Source organism: Pituophis catenifer, unplaced genomic scaffold (genome assembly GCF_029215685.1).
Source record: "Pituophis catenifer annectens isolate HBS135680 unplaced genomic scaffold, rPitCat1.0.hap2 SCAF_18, whole genome shotgun sequence".
NCBI lineage: Eukaryota > Metazoa > Chordata > Lepidosauria > Squamata > Colubridae > Pituophis > Pituophis catenifer.
The window spans coordinates 4,996,582-5,020,119 of record NW_027256898.1 but is presented as its reverse complement, the minus strand read 5'-3'; the positions used below and the strand labels follow the sequence as shown (position 1 = coordinate 5,020,119).

Here is a 23,538-nt window from a genome sequence, read left to right as displayed (position 1 = left end):
CATCAGAGCATTAATATTTCCTATATTATTATTAACACGCTCTGATGCTAATTAGTTAGACGTTCTACTCCCCCTCTCAACTTGAAAATAACTCTGGAGAGAATGGGATAGCATAGGACAGGCTTCTGTGGGGCAAACCTGAGGGAGAGAAGGGGATAGGAAGCCTGAGGGAGAGAAGGGGATAAGATAGGGAAGGCTTTTGTGGGGCGAGGCTGAGGGAGAGAAAGGGATAGGATAGGGGAGGCTTCTGTGGGGCGAGGCTGAGGGAGAGAAAGGGATAGGATAGGGGAGGCTTCTGTGGGGCGAGGCTGAGGGAGAGAAAGGGATAGGATAGGGGAGGCTTCTGTGGGGCGAGGCTGAGGGAGAGAATGGGATAGGATAGGGGAGGCTTCTGTGGGGCGAGGCTGAGGGAGAGAAAGGGATAGGATAGGGGAGGCTTCTGTGGGGCGAGGCTGAGGGAGAGAAAGGGATAGGATAGGGGAGGCTTCTGTGGGGCAAGGCTGAGGGAGAGAAAGGGATAGGATAGGGGAGGCTTCTGTGGGGCGAGGCTGAGGGAGAGAAAGGGATAGGATAGGGGAGGCTTCTGTGGGGCAAGGCTGAGAGAAAGAATGGGATAGGATAGGGGAGGCTTCTGTGGGGCGAGGCTGAGGGAGAGAAAGGGATAGGATAGGAGACGTTTCTGTGGGGCAAGGCTGAGGGAAAGAAGGGGATAAGATAGAGGAGTATTCAAGATATAACTGTTGATTTATCAAGCCCAATCACATAGTTTCGTAGCGAAGCAATAAATATTTTAATTATTTTAAACTTTTAAGTTCCAGAGCTCGCAGAATGTCTGCTCGCTGATAAAGAAATAAAGGGAGACTAGTATAGATCTATTTCAAGCTATTTAGCTCTCATCAGCTAGCCATACCCTTACTTGGATTCGAATATATATTTGCACCACTGAAGTAGCTTAAGGGACGAAAACAAGCCTTTTTATTCCTGGATATATATATATTTTTAATCGAGAGACAACAGCGTTAGTGCCTGCAACGGCTTTAAATAAAGGTACGATTTATTGCAACCTGAAGCTTGTGTCCAATTGAGCATTGGGGAGAAGCTGCACATAGGAGATGTGGCTCCCCAGATTTTTATTTCAAAGTTTTCCTACCTTTTCTCAGTTAGAAAAGGCAGGAAATTGAACCCCAACACCTTCCACGCCCAGCCAGCAAAGCAGGAGTTGAAATTAATCAAACCACGATTGCAGACGACGGCTAAATCAGAGCACCGTAAACCTTTAAACATGGAGATTATAACCTGTGAGTTGCTTTCAATTTTCTCCTGACTGTGGAGTCCCCTTACATAAATGTGACATCGTTATATATATTTTTAAATTTATTTTTATTCTGTCGATATAGCCGCCTATCTCATACCAGTCACTATAGACAGAAAAACGGGGTTACAAGATTGGAAACAAGAGAATTGCCAAGAAGCAGATTCGAAGATTAGTTCTCTGCGTCGGTTCTGGTTTTACTTTAAAAAACGCAGAAAAAGCAAGTTTCCAGTCCTTATGAAATGTGTACACCAAAGAAAGGGAGGCCAGAAAAGGTTTGTCAAAAAGGAAAGTGATAAAATGCCCCCAGCCCTTGAGAAATAAAGCTCTAAGAACACCTAAACCAATTTCTGAACTTCTTAGGGACTAGATGCTTATTTTGTCCTATTTTTAAAAACTAGGAGTGGGAGGGAAACAGCCTCTTGGATCAGATCCTTGGCCAAGAAAGAGAAAAAAAATGGACACCAAGACCCTGCAGATTATTTATGGAACTTTTCTGCTCTGATTCCGTGCGATTTATCTACCGTCAGCCTCTTCAATATAAACTACTTAGTTTGATTTATTTACAACAATTTTGAGTCCCTTCATTTTTGTAGAAGTGAACTTAATAATGGTTTATGAGGGGATGTGACACAGCAAGTTGCCCAAGCTGCATTTATCTTTGCTTTTAAGGAAATATATATATATATATATGTATGTATGTGTGTATATATATATATATATATATATATATATATATATATATATATATATATATATACACACACACACACACACACACACACACCACAGCAGGGGGGACGGATGCTTTTGCCCTCTCCAGGTTCCAGAGGTTTTCCTTGAGCCTCCGGGAAGGTGGAAATGGCCTCCCCAGGCGCCAGAGGCCCTCTGGAGGCCGGAAACAGGCCCAAACTTCCGGTAGGCTGGTTTTTGGCCCTCCCCGAACCTCTGCGCCCGCCCTGCACTTCCCTGCATCTAGAACGGGCCACGTGGGGACTCCTGGGAGGGGCGGGGCAGAGTGGGCGGGGCCGGCCAGAAGTGGGATTCGGGGGTTCTCCGAACTGCACAGAATCTTAGCTAGTGGTTCTCCTGAACCCGTTGCGAACCCCCAACAGCCCCACCCCTGATAAGGAGTCAATAAAACGAAGTTAACCTGCTTCTCATTCCTTCTGTTCACACATTCAGATGAAAATTCAGATGAAAAAAAAATCGATTTCTTACTCCAGTGCAAACCTACAAGCTGGGGATTTGCACTGCTTGTATAAAAATATGTTAAGTTTTTTTTCTGGATATTTTTGAAACTGGATCAGCAGGATTTTTTAAAAAAAAAATAAAACAACTATCACAACTCTTTTTAAATAACAATTTAAAGCAGTGCAAGTTTCATTTTGTCATTGCAATTTATACACACACACACCCCTTTTCTACCTTAGATGGAGGCGGTCCAAGCGATATAAATGAAATGAAAATAAACTCAAGCAAAAATAAATAAAAGCAGAAAAATAAAAACCATTAAGATGTCTGCATTTATTTCTTCTCTGCTTTCCCTTAGAGCCAGCCTAGCAATCCTATCAAAGCAGGAGAAATCGTAGAAAAGAACTAGAAAAAATCAAAAATGCAAATAAATGCTATTTAAAAATAAGCCAAATTCTCTGGTTTCCTAGCTGGGCTGGAGGTTTTCATTTTATGATTCTCCGGCTGCTGGGTGTTTTATGCCTCGTTTTATTTTGCATTTGAATGTATTGTTGCTCTGGGCTGCCCGAAGTCATAAACTGAGACTGGCAGTTATATAAATCAATTTAATAAACCAATCTTTGGCATCCTTCCAAGAGGTGGGGAATGATGGCCCCTTTAGGATTTGTGGACTTCAACTCCCAGAATCCCTGAGTGTTTGTGAACTTCAACTCCCAGAATCCCTGAGTGTTTGTGGACTTCAACTCCCAGAATCCCCGAGTGTTTGTGGACTTCAATTCCCAGAATCTCTGAGTGTTTGTGGATTTCAACTCCCAGAATCCCTGAGCGTTTGTGGACTTCAACTCCCAGAATCCCTGAGCGTTTGTGGATTTCAATTCCCAGAATCCCTGAGTGTTTGTGGACTTCAACTCCCAGAATCCCCGAGTGTTTGTGGACTTCAATTCCCAGAATCCCTGAGTGTTTATGGACCTCAACTCCCAGAATCCCTGAGTGTTTATGGACCTCAACTCCCAGAATCCCTGAGTGTTTGTGGACTTCAACTCCCAGAATCCCCGAGCGTTTGTGGACTTCAATTCCCAGAATCCCTGAGTGTTTGTGGATTTCAACTCCCAGAATCCCTGAGTGTTTGTGGACTTCAACTCCCAGAATCACCGAGCGTTTGTGAACTTCAATTCCCAGAATCTCTGAGTGTTTGTGGATTTCAACTCCCAGAATCCCTGAGTGTTTGTGGACTTCAACTCCCAGAATCCGCGAGCGTTTGTGGACTTCAACTCCCAGAATCCCTGAGCGTTTGTGGACTTCAACTCCTGGAATCCCTGAGCGTTTGTGGACTTCAACTCCCAGAGTCCCTGAGTGTTCTAAGGAATTCTGGGAGTTGAAGTCCCCAAATCCAAACGGGGCCATCGTTTCCCACCTTTGCCATAGGGTGACAGCAGCCATAGGAAATAATATTTTTGGAAGTGGCGCTTCCCGCTCTCGGCTTCACAGATTCTGGGGGGGGGGGGGGTTCAGGGAATTCTAGCAGATTAAAATATCTTGCCTGGCTTTGGCAGTGCCCGGGTTGCCAGGGGGCTCCAATTTCCTGCTGTCTGGGACTCCAAACCTCCTTTTTTTCAGGCACCCCCATTATCGGCACGAAATGCAAGATGAATGGAGTGGGAAACTCTCCGAGAGCAGGACCAGGAGAGGCAGAACAAAACCCTTTTGTGTTTTACCCATCTATTGTGTGTTGTGATTGTGTTTGTGTGCTCAGCAGCTGCTGCTGATTGGCACCAACGCTCTCTGCAAGTCAGCCCCAGCAACCACAGGGCACAGAACGAAGGTGCTTGTTTCTTTCAGCTCCGGTCTGAGGGTGTACCGGTAGCAGAGATCGCGGGGGCGGGGAACGGGGAAACATCCACCTGCCACGGCTCTATGTCGTCCTATTTAGGCACGTTTTTGAGGCCGGGCGCATGCGCGGGAGACGCACAGGTGCACGAAGCGAGTGGCGAACTGGTGGTAACAAAACGTGAAACCCACTTCTGGTGTGTGCCAAGACCAGGGGTCAGCAACCTGCGGCTCTGGAGCTGCATGCGGCTCTTTGGGCCCTCTGCTGTGGCTCCCTGTCGGGTGATCCCATCCCTGGCTGGCCCTACCCCTCGCCCTCCCCTCTCAGTCACTCCTTGCCTGGCCTGAGAAGATAAGGGTGACGGCGGGGGATGGAGAAGCGGCCAGGGCAGAGAAAGAGAGATACAGAGAGAGGGGGAGAGAGAGAGACATAGAGAGATACAGAGAGAGCGGGGGAGAGAGAGAGAGACAGAGAGATACAGAGAGAGCGGGAGAGAGAGAGACATAGAGAGATACAGAGAGAGAGAGAGGAAGAGAGAGAGACATAGAGAGATACAGAGAGAGCGGGAGAGAGAGAGAGACAGAGACATACAGAGAGAGCAGGAGAGAGAGAGACATAGAGAGATACAGAGAGAGGGGGAGAGAGAGAGACAGAGAGATACAGAGAGAGAGGGAGAGGGAGGGAGGGAGGGGAGAGAGAGAGATGTCAAAAGGGTTTTGTGGTTCCCGGTGTTTTTTAACAACTGGTTCTCTGCCCTAATGACCGGCTGGATAGGCGTGGCTTTGGAGGGGGGGTGTCATGTGACTGGTGGAAGTGAGCGACATTGAGTTGGCCATACCCACCCAAGTTTTGTGGCTCCCGGTGTTTTCTTTTCTGTGGGAAACGGGTCTAAATGGCTCTTTCCTCGAGTGCTTAAGGTTGCAGACCCCTGTCCTAGGCTGATTGCACCATCTATTACCCCCAGCTACCCCCTTCCTCGCCTCCCCCTGCCCCGTTGTGCCCGCAGACATTTAGGGGAAGGGGATGCAGAACTGATTCGAATTACTCTAGAAAACGAGCACATCCAACCAGCCCTGGCAAACCCAGTGGGATCACAACAACGGAGCCCCATCAAGATTTCTTCTGTTTCCCCCACCCCCACCACACTCTGCTCTCTTCCCACCCCGCCACCCCCTCTCCGATCGGTGTAATGTGATTACGGGCTGGAAAGCCGCTAAAGTTCATTAGACGTGCGCCGTGGCTTAATGTGGACAGATCGCTCATTACGGGCCAGGGTCTTGGGAGACGAGAGTGTCAGCCGAGCGGTTTCTCCCCCCCTCCCAAGCTTTAATTGCCTCCTGACACGGCCATCCACCATCCGATTCCCCCCCCCACAGTCCCATTAATAACCACGGGCAGCCGCGTCTCTCCCCCACACACACACCCCCGGAAGTCTCATCAGCCGGTAAATGAGAGGAATGTGCCGTGTCGTCTCTCCCTCCAGACGAGCCATTGATCAAATCTGGCAGGCGGGAGGGCGGCCCATCCCCCACCCGTTCTGGGAAACAAGAGCGGGGAGGGGGTCTGGGACAGAGGGGGGGGGTTTCCAGGTCCTTGACCTCCTGCCCCTCTTCCTCCCGAAGTCGCCGAGTCCATCTCTGCACTTGGGTATTTTTTATTCATAGCGCGAAGGCGGAAGGAAGCTGATGCGGTTTTCGAAGCTGGTTGAATTCCCACCCTGCTTAAGCCGTGATTTATTTCAAGCATGCCTTCGTGGAAACCGCTTGCACGAAACGGCCAACAAGCCTGCCAATCGCTGCCATGCCACAAGGACAGGCCCACGCAATTTTGGGACGGTGTGGGGGGATTTTCATTTTAATGTACGCCGATTAAGCGTACATTTCAAAGGGACAGTCAAGCGATTCTAAAAGTCTTAAGAAATGCAATGGAAAACAGTAAGATAGGACCATGATGGCGAACCGATGGCACGCGTGCCAAAGATGGCACACAGAGCCATATCGGTGGGCACACAAGCATTGCCCTAGCTCAGCTCCAGTGTGCGCCGGCCAACTGATTTTCGGGCCTTCCGGGCCCACAGGAAGTCAGGAAACAGGCTGTTTCCAGCCTCCGGGTGTGTGTGTGGGGAAGGCAGTTTTCACCCTCCCCAGGTGCCTAGAAAGCTTCTGGAGCCTGGGGAGGGCGAAAAATGGGCCTTCCGGGCCCACCATGCCATTGCGTGCCAAAAATGAGGGTTGCGCGGGTGGGGGGGGGTTGTGTGTGCATGTGAAGGGGGAGCATTGAATGATGAGTGTGGGCACACGTGCACGTGATCCCCCCACGCTCTCCCCGCTTTTGGCATGCGACGGCAAAAAGGTTAGCCATCACTGAGACAGGAAATTATCTGAAGGATAATTGGGTGAGATTTTAAAAAGAGAAGCTCTGCAGGAAGCGCAAATGCCTATTTCAGCGATGGCTAACCTTTTACGTCACCGCGGGCCGATGTGCGGGCCGGAAATGGCACACATAATTATCCCGCCTGGATCGCGCGGCCTTACTGGCCTTCGTGTACACGGGAGCGCTGAAACCCGGAAGAGCAGGGTTCCGTCACGCATGAGCACGCCGGCACCTGAACTTCCAATTTCCGGCACGGAGGCATGCCCAATGAACAGCTGGCTGCTGTGCACACATGCATGATGGAACCCTGCTCTTCCGGGTTTTGCCGCTCCCCCGTGCGCGAACACCAGCTGACCGGCACACGTGTGTGCACAGGAACACGGAAGAGGAGCCAGTGAGGCCGAGCGCCCCGCGCAAGATGGTTCTGCATGCCACTTCTGGCACGCGTTCCATAGATTTGCCAACATGGACCTATTTAGTCCACCGACATGGGAGATAGACAGGTACCTTTGTTTAATAACAATGGGGACTAGCAACTTGATTGTTAAGCGAAGAGACTGCTAAATGAAATGGCGATGCGCTTCAAATCTTCCATCAACTTTCTTTTTCCATCTTTTGCTGCGAAGGTTGCAGATGTGGCCATCAAGTTACTTTTACATCCCTCTTGTAGTGCAGTCACTAAACAAGGACTCGTACATGCCATGTTTTTTCGCTCTCACCCCCTCTTACTAAAAGCTACTCTTTTTTTATGTACACTGAGAGCATATACACCAAGACAAATTCCTTGTGTGTCCAATCACACTTGGTCAATAAAGAATTCTATTCTATTCTATTCTATTCTATTCTATTCTATTCTATTCTATTCTATTCTGTTCTGTTCTGTTCTATTCTATTCTATTCTATTCTATTCTATTCTATTCTATTCTGTCTATCCTATTTTCTATTCTATTCTGCCTATCCTATTTTCTATTCTATTCTGTTCTATTCTGTCTATCCTATTTTCTATTCTATTCTATTCTATTCTATTCTATTCTATTCTATTCTATCCTATCCTATCCTAAATTCTATTCTATTCTATTCTAATTCTATTCTATTCTGTCTATCCTATATTCTATTCTATTCTATTCTATTCTATTCTATTCTATTCTATTCTATCCTAAATTCTATTCTATTCTATTCTATTCTATTCTATTCTATTCTATTCTATTCTATTCTATTCTATTCTATTCTATCCTAAATTCTATTCTATTCTATTCTATTCTATTCTATTCTATTCTATTCTATTCTAATTCTATTCTATTCTGTCTATCCTATTTTCTATTCCATTCCATTCCATTCCATTCCATTCTGTCTATCCTATTTTCTATTCTATTCTATTCTATTCTATTCTATTCTATTCTATTCTATTCTATTCTATTCTATTCTATCCTATCCTATCCTATCCTAAATTCTATTCTATTCTATTCTATTCTATTCTATTCTATTCTATTCTATTCTATTCTAATTCTAATTCTATTCTAATTCTAATTCTATTCTAATTCTATTCTATTCTATCCTATTTTCTATTCTATTCTATCCTATCCTATTTTCTGCTAGTGATGAAATATAACTCTCAGAGCGATTCCAACCCCGCCTGAAAGCTACCCAAGAGGGAAGGAAACCAAGCCAAATCTTTCTTGTGGCAGGGGGTTCCAAAGGCTCAAAATTACACCTTTGGAAATGACTACGTCCCCAACTTTCCCCCCCCATTTTCTATTTAACAGTGGGGTGTTAACCCCCACTTCCAACACCAGCGGGACAAAAATATTGCTCTTATCTACCCTCCTCAAAAGCCAGTATCCTTGGCCAAGGTGAATTACAATCCGACGCATCCTTTCCCCAAACTTAACTGGCCTGAAAATTGGGGCTTTAACTGGAGGGGAGGGGGAGGCAGACATCTGCACCCCAATGTCTTGACTGGGGTTCAGCAGCTAAAGGTGAACCTATCTGTTTTCTAGGATATTTGACTTTTATCTCGAGGGAATGCCCGATGCCACCCAATTCCGACTCCGTCACCAATCCTTTTCCAGGCCAACGTATTCCGCTGAGATTAGAGCTGCTATAAAACGCTAATGAGTGCTTAACTATGGCAATATTTAATTAAAAAAGAAGAAGGAGAAGAGGGGGCCGTGAGCTGCTGCTAATTAACAGAAAATTGGTAATTTCCTAGCTATTAACGGCTTATTTTCCACTCATCTGAACACAAGCAAGGAAGCACAGCGATGGCATAAATAGGTTGAACACAATCTGGCTTATCGAGAAGCGCACACACACCGTGTGCAAAATTGGCAGAGCCGGTGACCCCTCTTTGCATTAACCCTAACCGACAACGAATCAATGGAATGGAATGGAAAGAAATAAAATAACAGAGTTGGAAGGGACCTTGGAGGTCTTCTAGTCCAACCCCCTGCTTAGGCAGGAAACCCTACACCACTTCAGACAAAGGGTTGTCCAATTTCTTCTTAAAAACTTCCAGTGTTGGAGCATTTACAACTTCTGGTGGCAAGCTGTTCCACTGGTTAATTGTTCTAACTTTCAGGAAGTTTCTTCTTAGTTCTAAGCTGCTTCTCTCCTTGATTAGTTTCCACCCGTTGCTTCTTCTCCTGCCCGCAGGTGCTTTGGATAATAGCTTGACTCCCTCTTCTTTGGGGCAGCCCCTGAGATATTGGAAGACTGCTATCATGTCACCCCATGTCACCTTTCAAAAGGCCACTGGATTTTTTCTGTTTTTCAAAGTCCAGTTAAAAGAGCGAATCTGGTGAGTTCCAGATTCGATTCGGAACCCTGACTCGCCTTAAGGCCCTTAAAACAGAAGTCAAGTTGCTACACCTCATGAATCTTTTAAACTTTGGAAAATTCAAGCAAGCTGCACCCACCGGGAACGCCGATTAAAATAAAATAAAATAAAATAAAATAAAATAAAATAAAATAAAATAAAATAATAAAATAAAATAAAATAATAAAATAAAATAAAATAATAAAATAAAATAAAATAAAAAATAAAATAAAATAAAATAAAATAAAATAATAAAATAAAATAAAATAATAAAATAAAATAAAATAAAATAAAATAAATAAAATAAAATAAAATAAAATAAAATAAAATAAAATAAAATAAAATAAAATAAAATAAAATAAAATAAAATAAAATAAAATAAAATAAAATATTGGGGTTTTAAATATGGTTCAGCCAAATTTATTTAATCTGTTTTATCTCTATTTTAAATTTTGTATTTATATGTTTTATTTTATGGCTGTTCACCGCCCTGAGTCCTTCGGGAGTAGGGCGGTATACAAATTTAATAAAAACAAAACAAAAACAAATAAAATAAAATAAAATAAAATAAAATAATAAAATAAAATAAATAAAATAAAATAAAATAAGAGATTTAAGTTACGTTCCCTCTCCCAATTCCCGCGGTAAGGCGGTAAACCGAGGCCCGCCTGCCCTCCCAATAGGGATCCACCCGCCCCATGGAGGGAGGGCTGCGAGGTAAAGAAAAGATGATTTCCAGATGTGACAGCAGCTTCTCTTCCTCCACACCAAGGAAGGATCTGCTCCAGTACCATCACCACCCACCTAGACGTCTCCCCTCCTGGGAGAACCCGTCTTGGCTGAGTTGATAGCTTCCTTCCAAAAAAAAAAACGAAAGAAAGGAAGGAAGAAAAAGAGCCGACAACATCATCAATGCACCGAGGCACATCCAAGTTGCCTGTTGCAAGAATATGGGAACAACGTACGTGGCAGACTCCCGCCGTGCGCAGAAGTCAAAGCAAGAGAAAAACCCAGCAGGATTTTGGGTTTTGGACAGAGATAGTCCCTCTCTCTCTCTCTTTCTCTCTCTCTCACACACACACAAAATATCATCTGAGGACAAGAGAAGACAGCAAATCAACCAGGGATTTCAACCACCTCAATTAATCCTTCAAAAGTCTATGGGAAAGGGGGTGGAATTGACTGGAGCAAAGCTTAATCTAGCCACCTGTCTTATCTACCTACCTGTCATATCTATCTGTCATCTTTCTTTACTATCTATCTATCTATCTATCTATCTATCTATCTATCTATCTCATCCATCTCCTTTCATTTCTCTATCTATCTATCTATCTAATGCATCCATCCATCTCCCTTCATTTGTCTCTCTGTCTATCTATCTATTCCATCCATCTCTTTTCATTTATCTATATCATCCATCCATCCCCTTTCATTTCTTACCTGTTCTATCTATCTATCTATCTATCTATCTATCTATCTATCTATCTATCTATCCATCCATCTAATCCATCCATCCATCCAATCCATCCACCCATATCCATCTCAGCAGTTTGGATTGTCGGTGGATTTTTGTATCTTTGCTTTCATGGCATTCGTTTGTAGTGCTTGTTCTTGAGCAGCCAGTATTAAACCTTCCGTTTTTTTCTTGATGGTTCCTATCTTAAGCCAGGCCCATGTCAAATTGCCATCACACTTTCCCTCAATATTTTTCAAGTGCTGTCCATGCAAAGCTTTGCTTTTCCATCTTTGGAAATCATCATCATCATCATCATCATCATCATCATCATCATCATCATCATCATCATCATCATCATCATCTAATCTTTAATGAGATTCACAGCCTTTGAGGCTGGTTAATAGCTCAGCAGCTCGAGTCCTAACCAACTGTTAGGAACTGTTAAGGTATCGTCGGAGGATGTAAGCTGTTCCGAGTAAGGTGATTTATTATTATTACTATTATTACTATTATTATTATTATTATTTAATCTTTAGTGAGATTCACTAGCTCAGCACCTCGAGTCCTAACCAAGGACCTAGGAACTGTTAAGGTATTGTCGGAGGATGTAAGCTGTTCCGAGTAAGGTGATTTATTATTATTACTATTATTACTATTATTACTATTATTATTATTATTATTTAATCTTTAGTGAGATTCACTAGCTCAGCACCTCGAGTCCTAACCAAGGACCTAGGAACTGTTAAGGTATTGTCGGAGGATGTAAGCTGTTCCGAGTAAGGTGATTTATTATTATTACTATTATTACTATTATTATTATTATTATTTAATCTTTAGTGAGATTCACAGCCTTTGAGGCTGGTTAATAGCTCAGCACCTCGAGTCCTAACCAAGGACCTAGGAACTGTCAAGGTATTGTCGGAGGATGTAAGCTGTTCCGAGTAAGGTGGTTTTTTATTATTATTATTATTATTATTATTATTATTATTATTATTATTATTATTATTATTATTATTATTATTTAATCTTTAATGAGATTCACAGCCTTTGAGGCTGGTTAATAGCTCAGCACCTCGAGTCCTAACCAAGGACCTAGGAACTGTTAAGGTATTGTCGGAGGATGTAAGCTGTTCCGAGTAAGGTGATTTATTATTATTATTATTATTATTATTATTATTATTATTATTATTATTATTTAATCTTTAGTGAGATTCACAGCCTTTGAGGCTGGTTAATAGCTCAGCACCTCGAGTCCTAACCAAGGACCTAGGAACTGTTAAGGTATCGTCGGAGGATGTAAGCTATTCCGAGTAAGGTGATTATTATTATTATTATTATTATTATTATTATTATTATTATTATTATTATTATTATTATTATTATTATTTTCACTGTCCAGACTCACTTGCTGAGATGGACACCCAGGCAGACTGAAAAAGGACATTTTAAAAAAACCGATCGATACCTGCAATGCAACGGTGGTATAAAACTGCCCCAACAGTCAATCAAATTTATTACACTCGTCGTTTCCAAATGGCGCCTCTGCATGTTACGATAAATTTGCCAAGCTTGAGAAAAAGTCATTTAAAAAAAAAAAAAAGGAGGTTAAAGATCTATTTTTCAGACAAGATTAGCAAGGGACGTCCTCCAAGTGTGTTGACTAAGATGATCTCTCCAGCTGATGGTTCGTCGACTTTTGAGGCTACTTATGTCCCTAAAAGTGATTACTTAATTCGGGTATTATTCTTTTCTTAATCGGTTTCTTACCGTGAATGTGCCCGTTTATTTACAGCGGGTGTAAATGATAACAATAAGTATGATTTGTATTCTTTAGCGTTAACAGCAGGGAACCCAGCCGACTGACTGAATAAATGAATAAATGAGTGAATAAAAATCTCAGCAGTGCGATCAACTCAAAAGAGCTCACATCCAATTTTCTTGGTTGACTTTGTAAATTTGTGCTTTTTTAAAATGAACTTTTCTCCTTGGGCTTAAAATGGATTCTCTCACGAGGCAGATATGCACATCCCTGAGCTAAGTTTTTAAAAAAGGATTTTTTCCTGGAAAACAGTCTCCCAGGATGGGTGGGAGACAGAGAAACGACTAGAAGGCCTCTAAAGTCCCTTCCAACTCTGTTATTCTGTTAATTAATTAATTAATTAGTTCAATTTATATGGCACCCTCCTCCGAAGACTCAGGGCGGCTTACAATGCACTTATAGCAATAGCCTTCATTCTTTTGTATAAACCTGCTTATTAGGGCTTTTGGCCCCCCCATAAGCGGTGTTTCTACAAAGTCAGCTTATTGCCCCTACAATCCGGGTCCTCAATTTACCTACCTCGGAAGGATGGAAGGCTGAATCAACCTTGAGCCTGGTGAGATTTGAACTCGCAGTAATTGCAGGCAGCTGGCAGCTAAGTGCTAAACAGTACTTAGTCCACTGCGCCACCAAAGCTAATAAAAGTATTTCCTCCACTTTTAAATGATTTTAAATTCTAAACTCAGGAGGACGTCAAACTTGGCAACTTTTTAAGACTTGCGGACTTCTTCCAGAAAAAAATTGTAGATTATATTATTGTAGAATATAATTGTAGATTATATTTGATTATACATGTAACAACAGTTGCAACGATTGTTCTTGCCCAAAATTGGAAAGCAGAGAAAATGCCTTTAGAAGGAGAAGTAATCAAAAAAAAAATCTTAAGATTGTGCAGAAATGAATAGATTGATGATTAAAGAAAGAGAGGATTCAGAATATTTTAAGATACGGGATCAATTTTATGATTGGTTAGAAAAGAGATATAGATAAGTAAATCAATAGTTATGTAAAAAAAAATGATATGATTAGAATACTGTTACTTTTGGAGATATGTTGTAATAGATTGGTGATAATGAAGACAGAAGAATTTGCAAAAAGATGATGTCGTGGAGAAAACACCGAGATGTCGCATGGAAAAAAATGATTGATTATAATTAAATGTTTGTTTGTGTATAAAATAAAAAACTTTTTAAAAAAAAAAAGACTTGTGGACTTCAACTCCCAGAATTCATGGTTAGCTGGGAACTGAATTCTGGGAGTTGAAGTCCACAAGTTTCCAAGTTTGGAGCGCTTCGTTTTCGCTTGAAGTTAGGAAATTTGTGGCAGTGAGTTAAGAACAGGGTTGGTTTTCACTTACTTTCCCTACCGGTTCGCAAATCCACGCATGCGCCCGACTTTCCTTACGCATGGGCCTTTGGTGCACGTGCTTTGCGCACACACACGCCTTCCGCGCATGTGCCCAGTCTCAAAAACGCACCTAAATAGGATGGCATAGAGCTGGGGCGGACACACCCGCGATTTCCATTACCGGTTCCGGTGAACCGGTCTGAACCGGCTGAATACCCCCTCTGCTTAAGAGCAGTGAAATTTGTGAGAATTTTGTTGCTCCGAACACTTCTTCCTCTTACCTTTACGGGAGAAGACATCCGAAGCCTCTTCTTCTGAACTGCTCTCCATTTCAAAGAGGTCCTTAAATTCCCTCTTATCCTCCTCTTTCTTTTCATTCGGCTTCTTGCGTTTAATTTCTGGGAAGTTTAGATCTTCCATCTACAGCCAGACAACAAAGGGAGGATAGAAGAAAAGACATTAAAAAGTAAACAACACTGAAAAATCTTTCCTCCGGTCTCGAACTGGCCCCAAGGCAGGTGTAGGAGTAGGTGGTTATTCTAAGCATGTATTAAAATCCCACAAAATTACATACGGTAGTGGCCAAAATTGTGGAAATCTTTTGGGAAAAGTGTATTTTCTAAAACTAGCTAATAACACTAATTTTGGGGGGTTTTTTGGAGTAGTGCCATAAAACTATAGATCAATGGAAAGATAATTTAATCAAGAATGTAATGCAATCACTTTTAGGAAGGATTTGCTATTAGAATAGCAGTGACAGTCTAAAGAAGAAAAGTGAAACAGGTAGAAAAAACAAGATATACAAAAATGATCGCCGTAGAAAAAACAAGATATGCTAAAATGATCACATCAGTTAATCCTTAGTTAGGTAACTTTTAGCATGAATGATGGCCTTACAATGTCTTCCCATGGAGTGAACCAAGTCTTTTGAGTTCTGTAGCTGTTATCATGTGAAACCAAGATTGAATTATGGCTTCTATTAACTGGATTTTATTGCTGGGTCGCTTCTGACTAACAAGTTTCTTTAGTCAGCTCCATAGATTTTCAATTGGGTGAAGGTCTGGGCTATTCCCAGGCCATTCCAGCAATGGAACAGGATTATTCTAGAAAGAAATCTTGAATTTTAACTATGGGAGGATTGTAAAAATGCCAAAGATTTGTCTTTCATTTTTTTAATCCTTTCCTGCCAATTGCAGCCTTCACAGAAGACTGCAGAAAATCCCTCTTTTTGGAGTTTCCGACTAAGTTTCCGAGCAAGATCCCCGAATTATATAGCTAAATGAAAATGTTGGGGGGAAATCTCAAAATTAGGGATGAAAATACTCCTTGGATTGCAATCATTGTGTGGCCAAACCTGCCACGATACAAAGGCCGGGTTATTTGGGACTAAAACCCTGACAAAGTTAATTAAGTAGTAAATTATCAGTTGCATCAATTGGTCAGCCAATTGTGCTCCTTGGCTGGGATCTCAAGATGGTTTAAATTTGGAAGGATTTTGGTTTCCTACCCGTTCTTTGCCAGTAATTTCAAGCTGAATTTCCTTCTCCCTCAGCTTCTTCCAGGTCACGTAGTATGTCCTTAGCGGAGTTCCTTCTGCTTTTACGGTTTTTTCCCATTGTTCCTGTCAAAAAAATTGGCCGGAGACGTTAAGAAGGACATCAGCCAAGCGTTTCCTATTAACGTTCATAAAACGATCCGAATTTTCTGCTTCGGATGCAAAGGAGAGGGGGGGTTTGTCTCTCCAGATTTTCTATATTCCAGTTCTGAAGACTGAAGTCAAAATTTGCCAAAAAAACCCGAGCTGGGCATTCAAAACGGTTTCGGAGGGGAAAAATTTTGCTCGTGGAACTTTTTCGGAGCAAAAAAACACTGATTGGCATCTAACGACACAAATTTGATCAATAACGCAGAAGGGCAGCGCCGAGGAGTTACAAAAAGGTGTATTTGTACACTTTACAGATAGTCCTCGACTTGTGACTGCAATTGAGCCCAAAATTTCTGTTGCTAAGGAAGACATTTGTTAAGTGAATCCCTGCAGTTGGATAAATCTAGCTTCCCCGTTGACTTTGCTCATCAGGTCGCAAAAGGGGATCACATGTGTCCCGCCTGGACTATTGTAATGCTCTCTACATGGGGCTCCCCTTGAGGTGCACCCGGAGGCTCCAACTGGCGCAGAGTGCGGCCGCGCGGGTGGTAATGGGAGCGTCATGGCGCTCCCATGTAACACCTCTCCTGCGCGAGCTGCACTGGCTCCCGGTGGTCTTCCGGGTGTGCTTCAAGGTTTTGGTTACCACCTTTAAAGCGCTCCATGGCTTAGGACCTGGTTATTTACGGGACCGCCTACTACCACCAATAGCCTCCCACCGGCCAGTACGCTCTCATGGAGAGGGACTCCTCCAGGTGCCGTCAGCCAAACAGTGTCGGCTGGCGGCCCCTAGGGGGAGAGCCTTCTCTGTGGGGGCACCTACCGTCTGGAATGAGATCCCCCCGGAGATACAGAGGATCCCGGATCTGCGCACCTTCCGCCGCGCTGTGAAGACCTTTTTATTCCATCAAGCGGGCTTGGCCTAATCTCCTCCCTCTTTTAATATGTAAATTTTAATCTGTTTTTAAATTATTGAGGTGTTTTAATCTGTCCGGGCCAAAATGATTTAATTTGATTTTATCTGGTTTTTAAATTTTGTGTATTTATGTATTTTATTGCTTGGCTGTTCACCGCCCTGAGTCCTTCGGGAGTAGGGCGGTATACAAATCAAATAAACTAAACTAAACATGACCAGCAGTGAGTTTCACATGTTACTACTAGTTCACCGCTTGTGCACCTGCCTTCCACATATGTGCCTGCCTTTTCGCGCAGGCGCATAGCCTCAAAAACGTGCCTACATAGATTGGAATAAAGCCAGTAGCTATTTCCGCTACTGGTTCGGGCAAATTGGTCCGAACCGGCTGGATACCACCTCTACACATGACCCCGGGAACCTCACCAGGCTCCAGAATTGACTCAGCCTTCCGTCCTTCCGAGGTTGGTAAAATGAGGACCCAGATTGTTGGGGGCAATAGGGCTGACTCTGTAAATCGCTTAGAGAGGGCTGTAAGGCAGTATATAAGTCTTAAGCGCTATTGCTCTTCATTGGCTTGAGTTAAATTTTAAATTGATTTTAAATTGGGTTGTTTTAATCTACGGCCAAAATATTTAATTATTTTAATACTGTTTTTTAAATTTTGTATGCTCTGTTTTTTACTTTGGCTGTTCAGTCCTATTTGGAGAAGGGCGGTATAGAAATGGAAATAAATAAATAAATAAATAAATAAATAAATAAATAAATAAATAAATAAATAAATAAATTTGGCAAAGAAATCAAAAGAATGAACCGGCCTCGGTATAAAGTTTCCTTTTTCAATGCACAAAAAATAAAAACAGGTGTTTCTCTTGGATGGGGAACCCTCCCAGCTGAACAAAAGGGGAAAAGAGGTGACTCACCACCGCCTCCCGATCGGAGACGCCGAAGGAAGCTTTCTGGCGCTTGGCGGTGATGAACGCCGAGTTCTCCTGCAGTTTTTCCAAGAGCTGACGGACGGTTTTGCAATAGTTGGCAATCTTGCAATCCTTCAGGAAGGACTTCAGCTGGAGGAGGAGGAGGACGGAGGACCGGAAAGAAACAAGACAGCAAGAAATTCCATGAATGGCTCTCTCGGGGTTTTGTGTTTGCCAAGTAGGAAAACAATCAGCAGGGGAAGAATGAAAAAGTCACAAGCTGTTGATGGGAGTTTTGGCAAAAGGACTGGCCCCGATGGAGGCGGAAGGCCTCGCTGACCGAGTCAGATCTTCCTGCGGCCCTTGGTGACCTCTGACTTTTGAGGCCAGCAACAGCTGTTCCTGACAATTTGCAAGATCCCATTTTATATCTTAGCCTTAACCCCAAAAGGAACTGGTGGGGTGAGGTAGGTCAAATTGCTTCGTTGGAAAGTCCAGCTGATGAGAGCCTGGTTAAATCTGCTTTCATTTGTGCCAGGAAAAAAAGAGAGACAGCAAAAGAGTTTATGGGCAGGCAAGAAAGAAGGAAGGACAAAAGAACGGGGAAGAGAGAGGAAAGGAAGAGAGAGAAAGAGGGAGGAAAGGAGGGCAGGGCAAAAGAGAGGAAAAAACAAAGGAAGGAAGGAAGGAAGGAAGGAAGGAAGGAAGGAAGGAAGGAAGGAAGGAGAAAGGAGGAGAGAAGAAAAGAGATAGGAAGGAAGGAGAGAGAAAAGGAAGGAAGGAGAAAGGAGGAGAAGAAAAGAGATAGGAAGGAGGGAAGAAGAGAGAAAAGGAAGGAAGGAAGGACGGAAGGGAGAAAGGAGAGGAGAAAAGAGATAGGAAAGAAGAAGAGAGAAAAGGAAGGAAGGAGAAAGGAGGAGAGAAGAAAAGAGATAGGAAGGAAGAAAAGAGAAAAGGAAGGAAGGAAGGAGAAAGGAAGATAGAATAGAATAGAATAGAATAGAATAGAATAGAATAGAATAGAATAGAATAGAATAGAATAGAATAGAATAGAATAGAATAGAATAGAATAGAATAGAATTCTTTATTGGCCAAGTGTGATTGGACACACAAGGAATTTATCTAGGAAGGAGGGAAGAAGAGAGAGAAGGAAGGAAAGAAGGGAGAAAGGAGGAGAGAAGAAAAGAGCTAGGAAGGAGGGAAGAAAAGAGAAGGAAGGAAGAAGAAAGGAGGGAAGAAAAGAGATGAATAGAATAGAATAGAATAGAATTCTTTATTGGCCAAGTGTGATTGGACACACAAGGAATTTATGTAGGAAGGAGGGAAGAAGAGAGAAAAGGAAGGAAGGAAGGGAGGGAGGGAGGGAGGGAGGGAGGGAGGGAGGAAGGAAGGAAGAAAGAAAACAGAAAGGTAAGAAAAAGCTAAAGACGGGTAAAATAAAAAGAGTGAGGGAGAAGACAGTCCAATTCCACAAATACATCCTCTTTAAACAGCACGTAAAAGATGCTATTTTGTCGGAAGCGTGACCTTCCCCAGTCTAACCAGCTTTTGGATCACAACTCCCATCCTCAGCATAGGCTGGCTGGGGCTGATGGGAAGCCCGGCCCAATCCTGAATCGAAGGATTCCCCTATTCTACCTGCCTGCTTTGAAAGACAGGAGCTTCCCAACCTCGTTCCAAAAAAACTGGCATCGTCTCCGAACGTTATCTGGAGGTCAATTCCGAGTCCCTGCGCCAGCTCTGAAGGGTTGGGGGTGGAAGGGGGGGGGTGGATCAGTCCCACCACTTGACCCCTGGGAACTTTGGGGGGGGGGAAATGGAGGGGGCACGCAAAGCCTTTCCACCAGCTCTTTGTGTGTAGGTGCGTCTGTGTGAAAAACGACGACCCTTTCTTGGCTGCTCACTTGACCTCAGACCCACCCGACGGCGGCTTTCACCCCCCCCAAACGCTAGGACCACTGAAATATTGTGTCCTCCCCTCCCTTCCTAAAAGGCATGGGAGAAGAACAAACCCCCTCCCCCCCGCCAATCCGCACAGTCAGTTTCCTTCTGTCCAAAATAAAAGCGGGAACGTGTGTTAAGAGCGGGAGAGACAGAAGGACGCACCTCCGTACCCTTCGGGCACCCCAAGAGAAAGGGGGGGGCGATCCCTTTCATAACCGCAGCCTTCCTTTCACTCACACACACACACGCACAAGCACAACCTCCAGAAGACAAGGGAGCATTCATGCTGGGCGCTTCTCCAGGAAGCCCGGCGGCCTGGCACAGCCGGAGAAGGGGAAAATCCAGCTGCCGGCCTCCTTCCTGCGTTAATAATCTGGCTCTAGGGGTTCGGGGGGGGGGGAGACTAGGCTCTCCCGGCTGACACAATTAAAACTGGGCTGCCTGCCGGGCAGGAATCTTGGGAAGGGGCTGGGTCCTGGATCGCAGCCGCTGTTGACCTCCTCTTCAGGGGTGGTCCATCACTAGCCAGACGGGGGCGTGGGGGGGGAAGGGGGGAAGGGAAGCCCACCCTGAGGCTGGGAAGCCAGGTGGGAGGAGGTGGAAGGGGTAGGCCCAAAGCAGTCATGGGATTCAAATCCCGGCGCTACAGGTTCGCTATTGGGACCACGTGGCGGTTCTGCACATCCGCAAAGCGTTTTTGATGACGTGCGGGTAGGCGGAAGCTCGAACCGGGCTGAACCGGTAGCAACTCACCCCTGGCTCAAAGACCTCCGACTGTGAAAAAAAATCACATTTTCCCACAGGGCTTGGGAAGCCCCACTTTTGCAGTGCAAACCACAGCGAGCCTTGAAATGCCCTCCTAGCAGGCGTAAAGGAAAAGAGGAAACACGCTTTCCTCGCCCCCTTTCGATTAATTAGCTAAACGAAGCCCCCTGTTGTGCAGAAGGGCGCTGATGGCGTAACCTAGTAGGGTAACGAGACGCCCGCAAGCAAATGACCAAGTTTGAGAGCATCAAGGATTCCTCATCTACAGAGTTGGAAGGGACCTTGTAGGTCATCTAGTCCAACCCTCCCCCACACCGAAGCAGGAGACCTTACACCCGGGATGGCGAACCTGTGGCACGCCGAGCCATATCGGTGGGCACGCAAGCTCAGCTCCGGCACACATGCACGCGCCGGCCAGCTGATTTTCGGGCCTTCTGGGCCCACCAGAAGTACAGAAACAGGCTGTTTCCTGCCTCCAGAGGGCCTGTGGGGGTGGGGAAGGCCGTTTCCGCCCTCCCCAGGCTCCTAGAAAGGCTCTTTCTTGAACGTCTCAAGTGATGAAGCTCCCACAACTTCCGAAGGCAACTTCTGTGCCACGGGTCGATTGTTCTGTCCGAAAAAAAAAAGAGATTTCCCTTCCAACTGGAAAAAATGCCACCGTTTTTGCAAAACAAGACACTAAACGTGGCACTCTCTTTAGATTTATTTTCTGTACTTAAGGTAAGATTCTAGTCCTCGGTGTGCTTGGAAGCATGTAAATTGATTGCTGGGTTGTTGTTGTTTTTTTCTGCTTTAGGCTGTCCAACTGGGGGGGGGGGAACCTGGGGATGCTTGGCAATTTCCCCCCCCCCCATCTGTTTATTTTAGCCACACAAACTCCATTTACCTGAAGGATGGCAGGCAGCGCCAATTCTGGGAAACCAATTGTGTGAGACTGGCTGTGGAGATATTCTAAAGTCAGGTCATACAGCTGTTCAAGAAGGCCATCCTGGGAAGGGAGAGAAGAGGAGGGGGGAAAAAAAACCAGTCAAAATTTGAAAAGGGTTTCTGAAGGCCAACTTCCCACCGAAGGACGGGTGCAACGACAGCATTCATAACCCAAAATTGAGTTAAATCAATGTTTTGTTTTGTTTTTTTCAACTTGGCTACTTTTAAGTATCTGGGCGTTGAAGCCCCCACTTCTTTTTCTTTTTTTAAATCATTTTTATTAAACAGTTTTTTTGGGGGCGTTTGAAAACAAAAACGAATCTTTTACAATTTTCTTCTTTTCAACCATTTCGCATCGGTAGATATTTCTTACATATCCATTTTTTTTCCTCCCTTATTTCAATTTATCCTTTATACATATAATTCTAATATTGATTTATTTACATAGATGCATATTACAAACTCTTCTAAAAATACGAGTTCCAGGTATATTAGTAAAGAAAGAAGCAGACATCCTGCGAGCTCCGGAACTTAAAATTTTAAAATAATTAAAATGTTATTTTACTAAGCTTTCATCAGCCATCTGCTGACATCGTCAAGAATATTAAATTACCATTACAGAGAACTCTGCCTTTATATACCAGTGTTTCCCAAACTTGGCTATTTTAAGATGCATAGACTTCAATTCCCAGAATTCCCCAACCAGTATGCCTGGTTGAGGAATTCTGGGAGTTGAAGTCCATACATCTTCAAAGGGTCAAGTTTGGGAAACACTGTTATATACCATTAATGAGAAACTAACATGGCCGACCACAAGGTCACGGACAAGGCAGCAAATTGCAATAGTTGACAGGCTAACATCATCCACCACTGATAAGCAAGCTAGGAAGGAGGAAACAGTAGGAATTAAGCCTCCATCATCCAGCATGAACAACTCAGCTAATTATAAGTGGGAAGGGCCTGTTACACATGCAATGGCCAAATTGATTAATGGCATATAAAGGCAGAGATCTCTGTAATGGTAGTTTAATACTCTGACGATGTCAGCAGATGGCTGACGAAAGCTTAGTAAAATAAAAGTTTAATTATTTTAAAATTTTAAGTTCCGGAGCTCACAGGATGTCTGCTTCTTTCCTTAATAGATACATATATATATAAAACAGTGTACATAATTTCGTTCCTTTGGTCTGCATCGTTTCTGTTTCCTCGTTTGTTACTGCATTTCCACTCCTCTATCTTCCTCATTTACTCTTTCCTTGCCTTTTATCCCTCTCCTCTAACCGTTCATACCATTTTTATTTTTATTTTTTGCTTTAATTTATATGCCGCCCTTCTCCGGAGACTCAGGGCAGTTTACAATGCGTTAAGCAATAGCCTTCATCCTTTTGTATATTTATACAAAGTCAGCTTATTGCCCCCACAAACTGGGTCCTCAATTTACCTACCTTTGAAAGGATGGAAGGCTGAGTTAACCTTGAGCCTGGTGAGATTTGAACTTGCAGTAATTGCAAACAGATGATGTTAATAACGGTGCTTTAGTCCACTGTACTACAGGCTCTTTGTATCTCATTTCTCCCACACTATATAATATTCTGTTTCCTCCTTTTCTTGTATTTCCTTTGTAAGTTTGTCCCATTTCTGCACACTCCAAAACTTTTCTAATCAGATTGTCTTCCGTTGGTGTATTGTTATTTTTACAATTTTGTGCATATATTATTCTTGCTGCTGTTACAATATGTATAATTAAATATTGTATTTTTTTTTTCGTAAGTCCCTGGAAGTAGTCCTAATAAAAATATTTTTGAAGTCCACAAGTCTTAAAAGTTGCCACGTTTGGACAGCCCCGCCTTGAAAATTATACAAAGCTGCCCACTTCGCCTTCCCACGACTTACCCGGAAGGCCTTCTCCTGCAGGTTGGCATTAGAGAGCTTCAAGATGACGGCAAAGTTAATAGGCTTGGCACTCATTCGCCCCGGTTTCTTGTTGAAATCCACCTGTTGGAAAATCTGTGGAAAAAACGAAAAGCAAAGAGAACAGACAGATCAGCCGGGCATCCATGGAAGAGAAAGTGTGGGAAGATACAGCTAGCAAATTTTGGATTTTGGAAAGCCCAGGCTGGCTGTCTTACATGGCTACTTTGATTGTCTCCAGCCTGCAAAAGTGAACTTGATATAGGTCAGTGTTGGCAAACTTTTGCGGCACCAAGTGCTGAAGGGGGAGCGCGCGAGTGTGCACGGGAGAACTCCGGAAACTAGCAGCTTCCTGGCGCGCACGTGCGGGAG

The 23,538-nt window shown here is 43.7% G+C and overlaps 1 protein-coding gene across 2 annotated transcripts in view; it reads right to left on the bottom strand.

Moving 5' to 3' along the window:
- The window catches only part of NOC2L (NOC2 like nucleolar associated transcriptional repressor), a 57,876-nt gene that overhangs the window by 8,193 nt on the left and 26,145 nt on the right, over window positions 1–23,538 (bottom strand). For both annotated transcript variants that reach the window (XM_070956092.1, XM_070956093.1), the window contains exons 13-17: window positions 23,149–23,262; window positions 21,215–21,316; window positions 17,626–17,769; window positions 15,652–15,765; window positions 14,426–14,564 (exon numbers count right to left, since the gene is read on the bottom strand). In XM_070956092.1, the coding sequence (XP_070812193.1) occupies window positions 14,426–14,564; window positions 15,652–15,765; window positions 17,626–17,769; window positions 21,215–21,316; window positions 23,149–23,262 (613 nt within the window). The remainder of the gene's footprint in view (window positions 1–14,425; window positions 14,565–15,651; window positions 15,766–17,625; window positions 17,770–21,214; window positions 21,317–23,148; window positions 23,263–23,538) is intronic.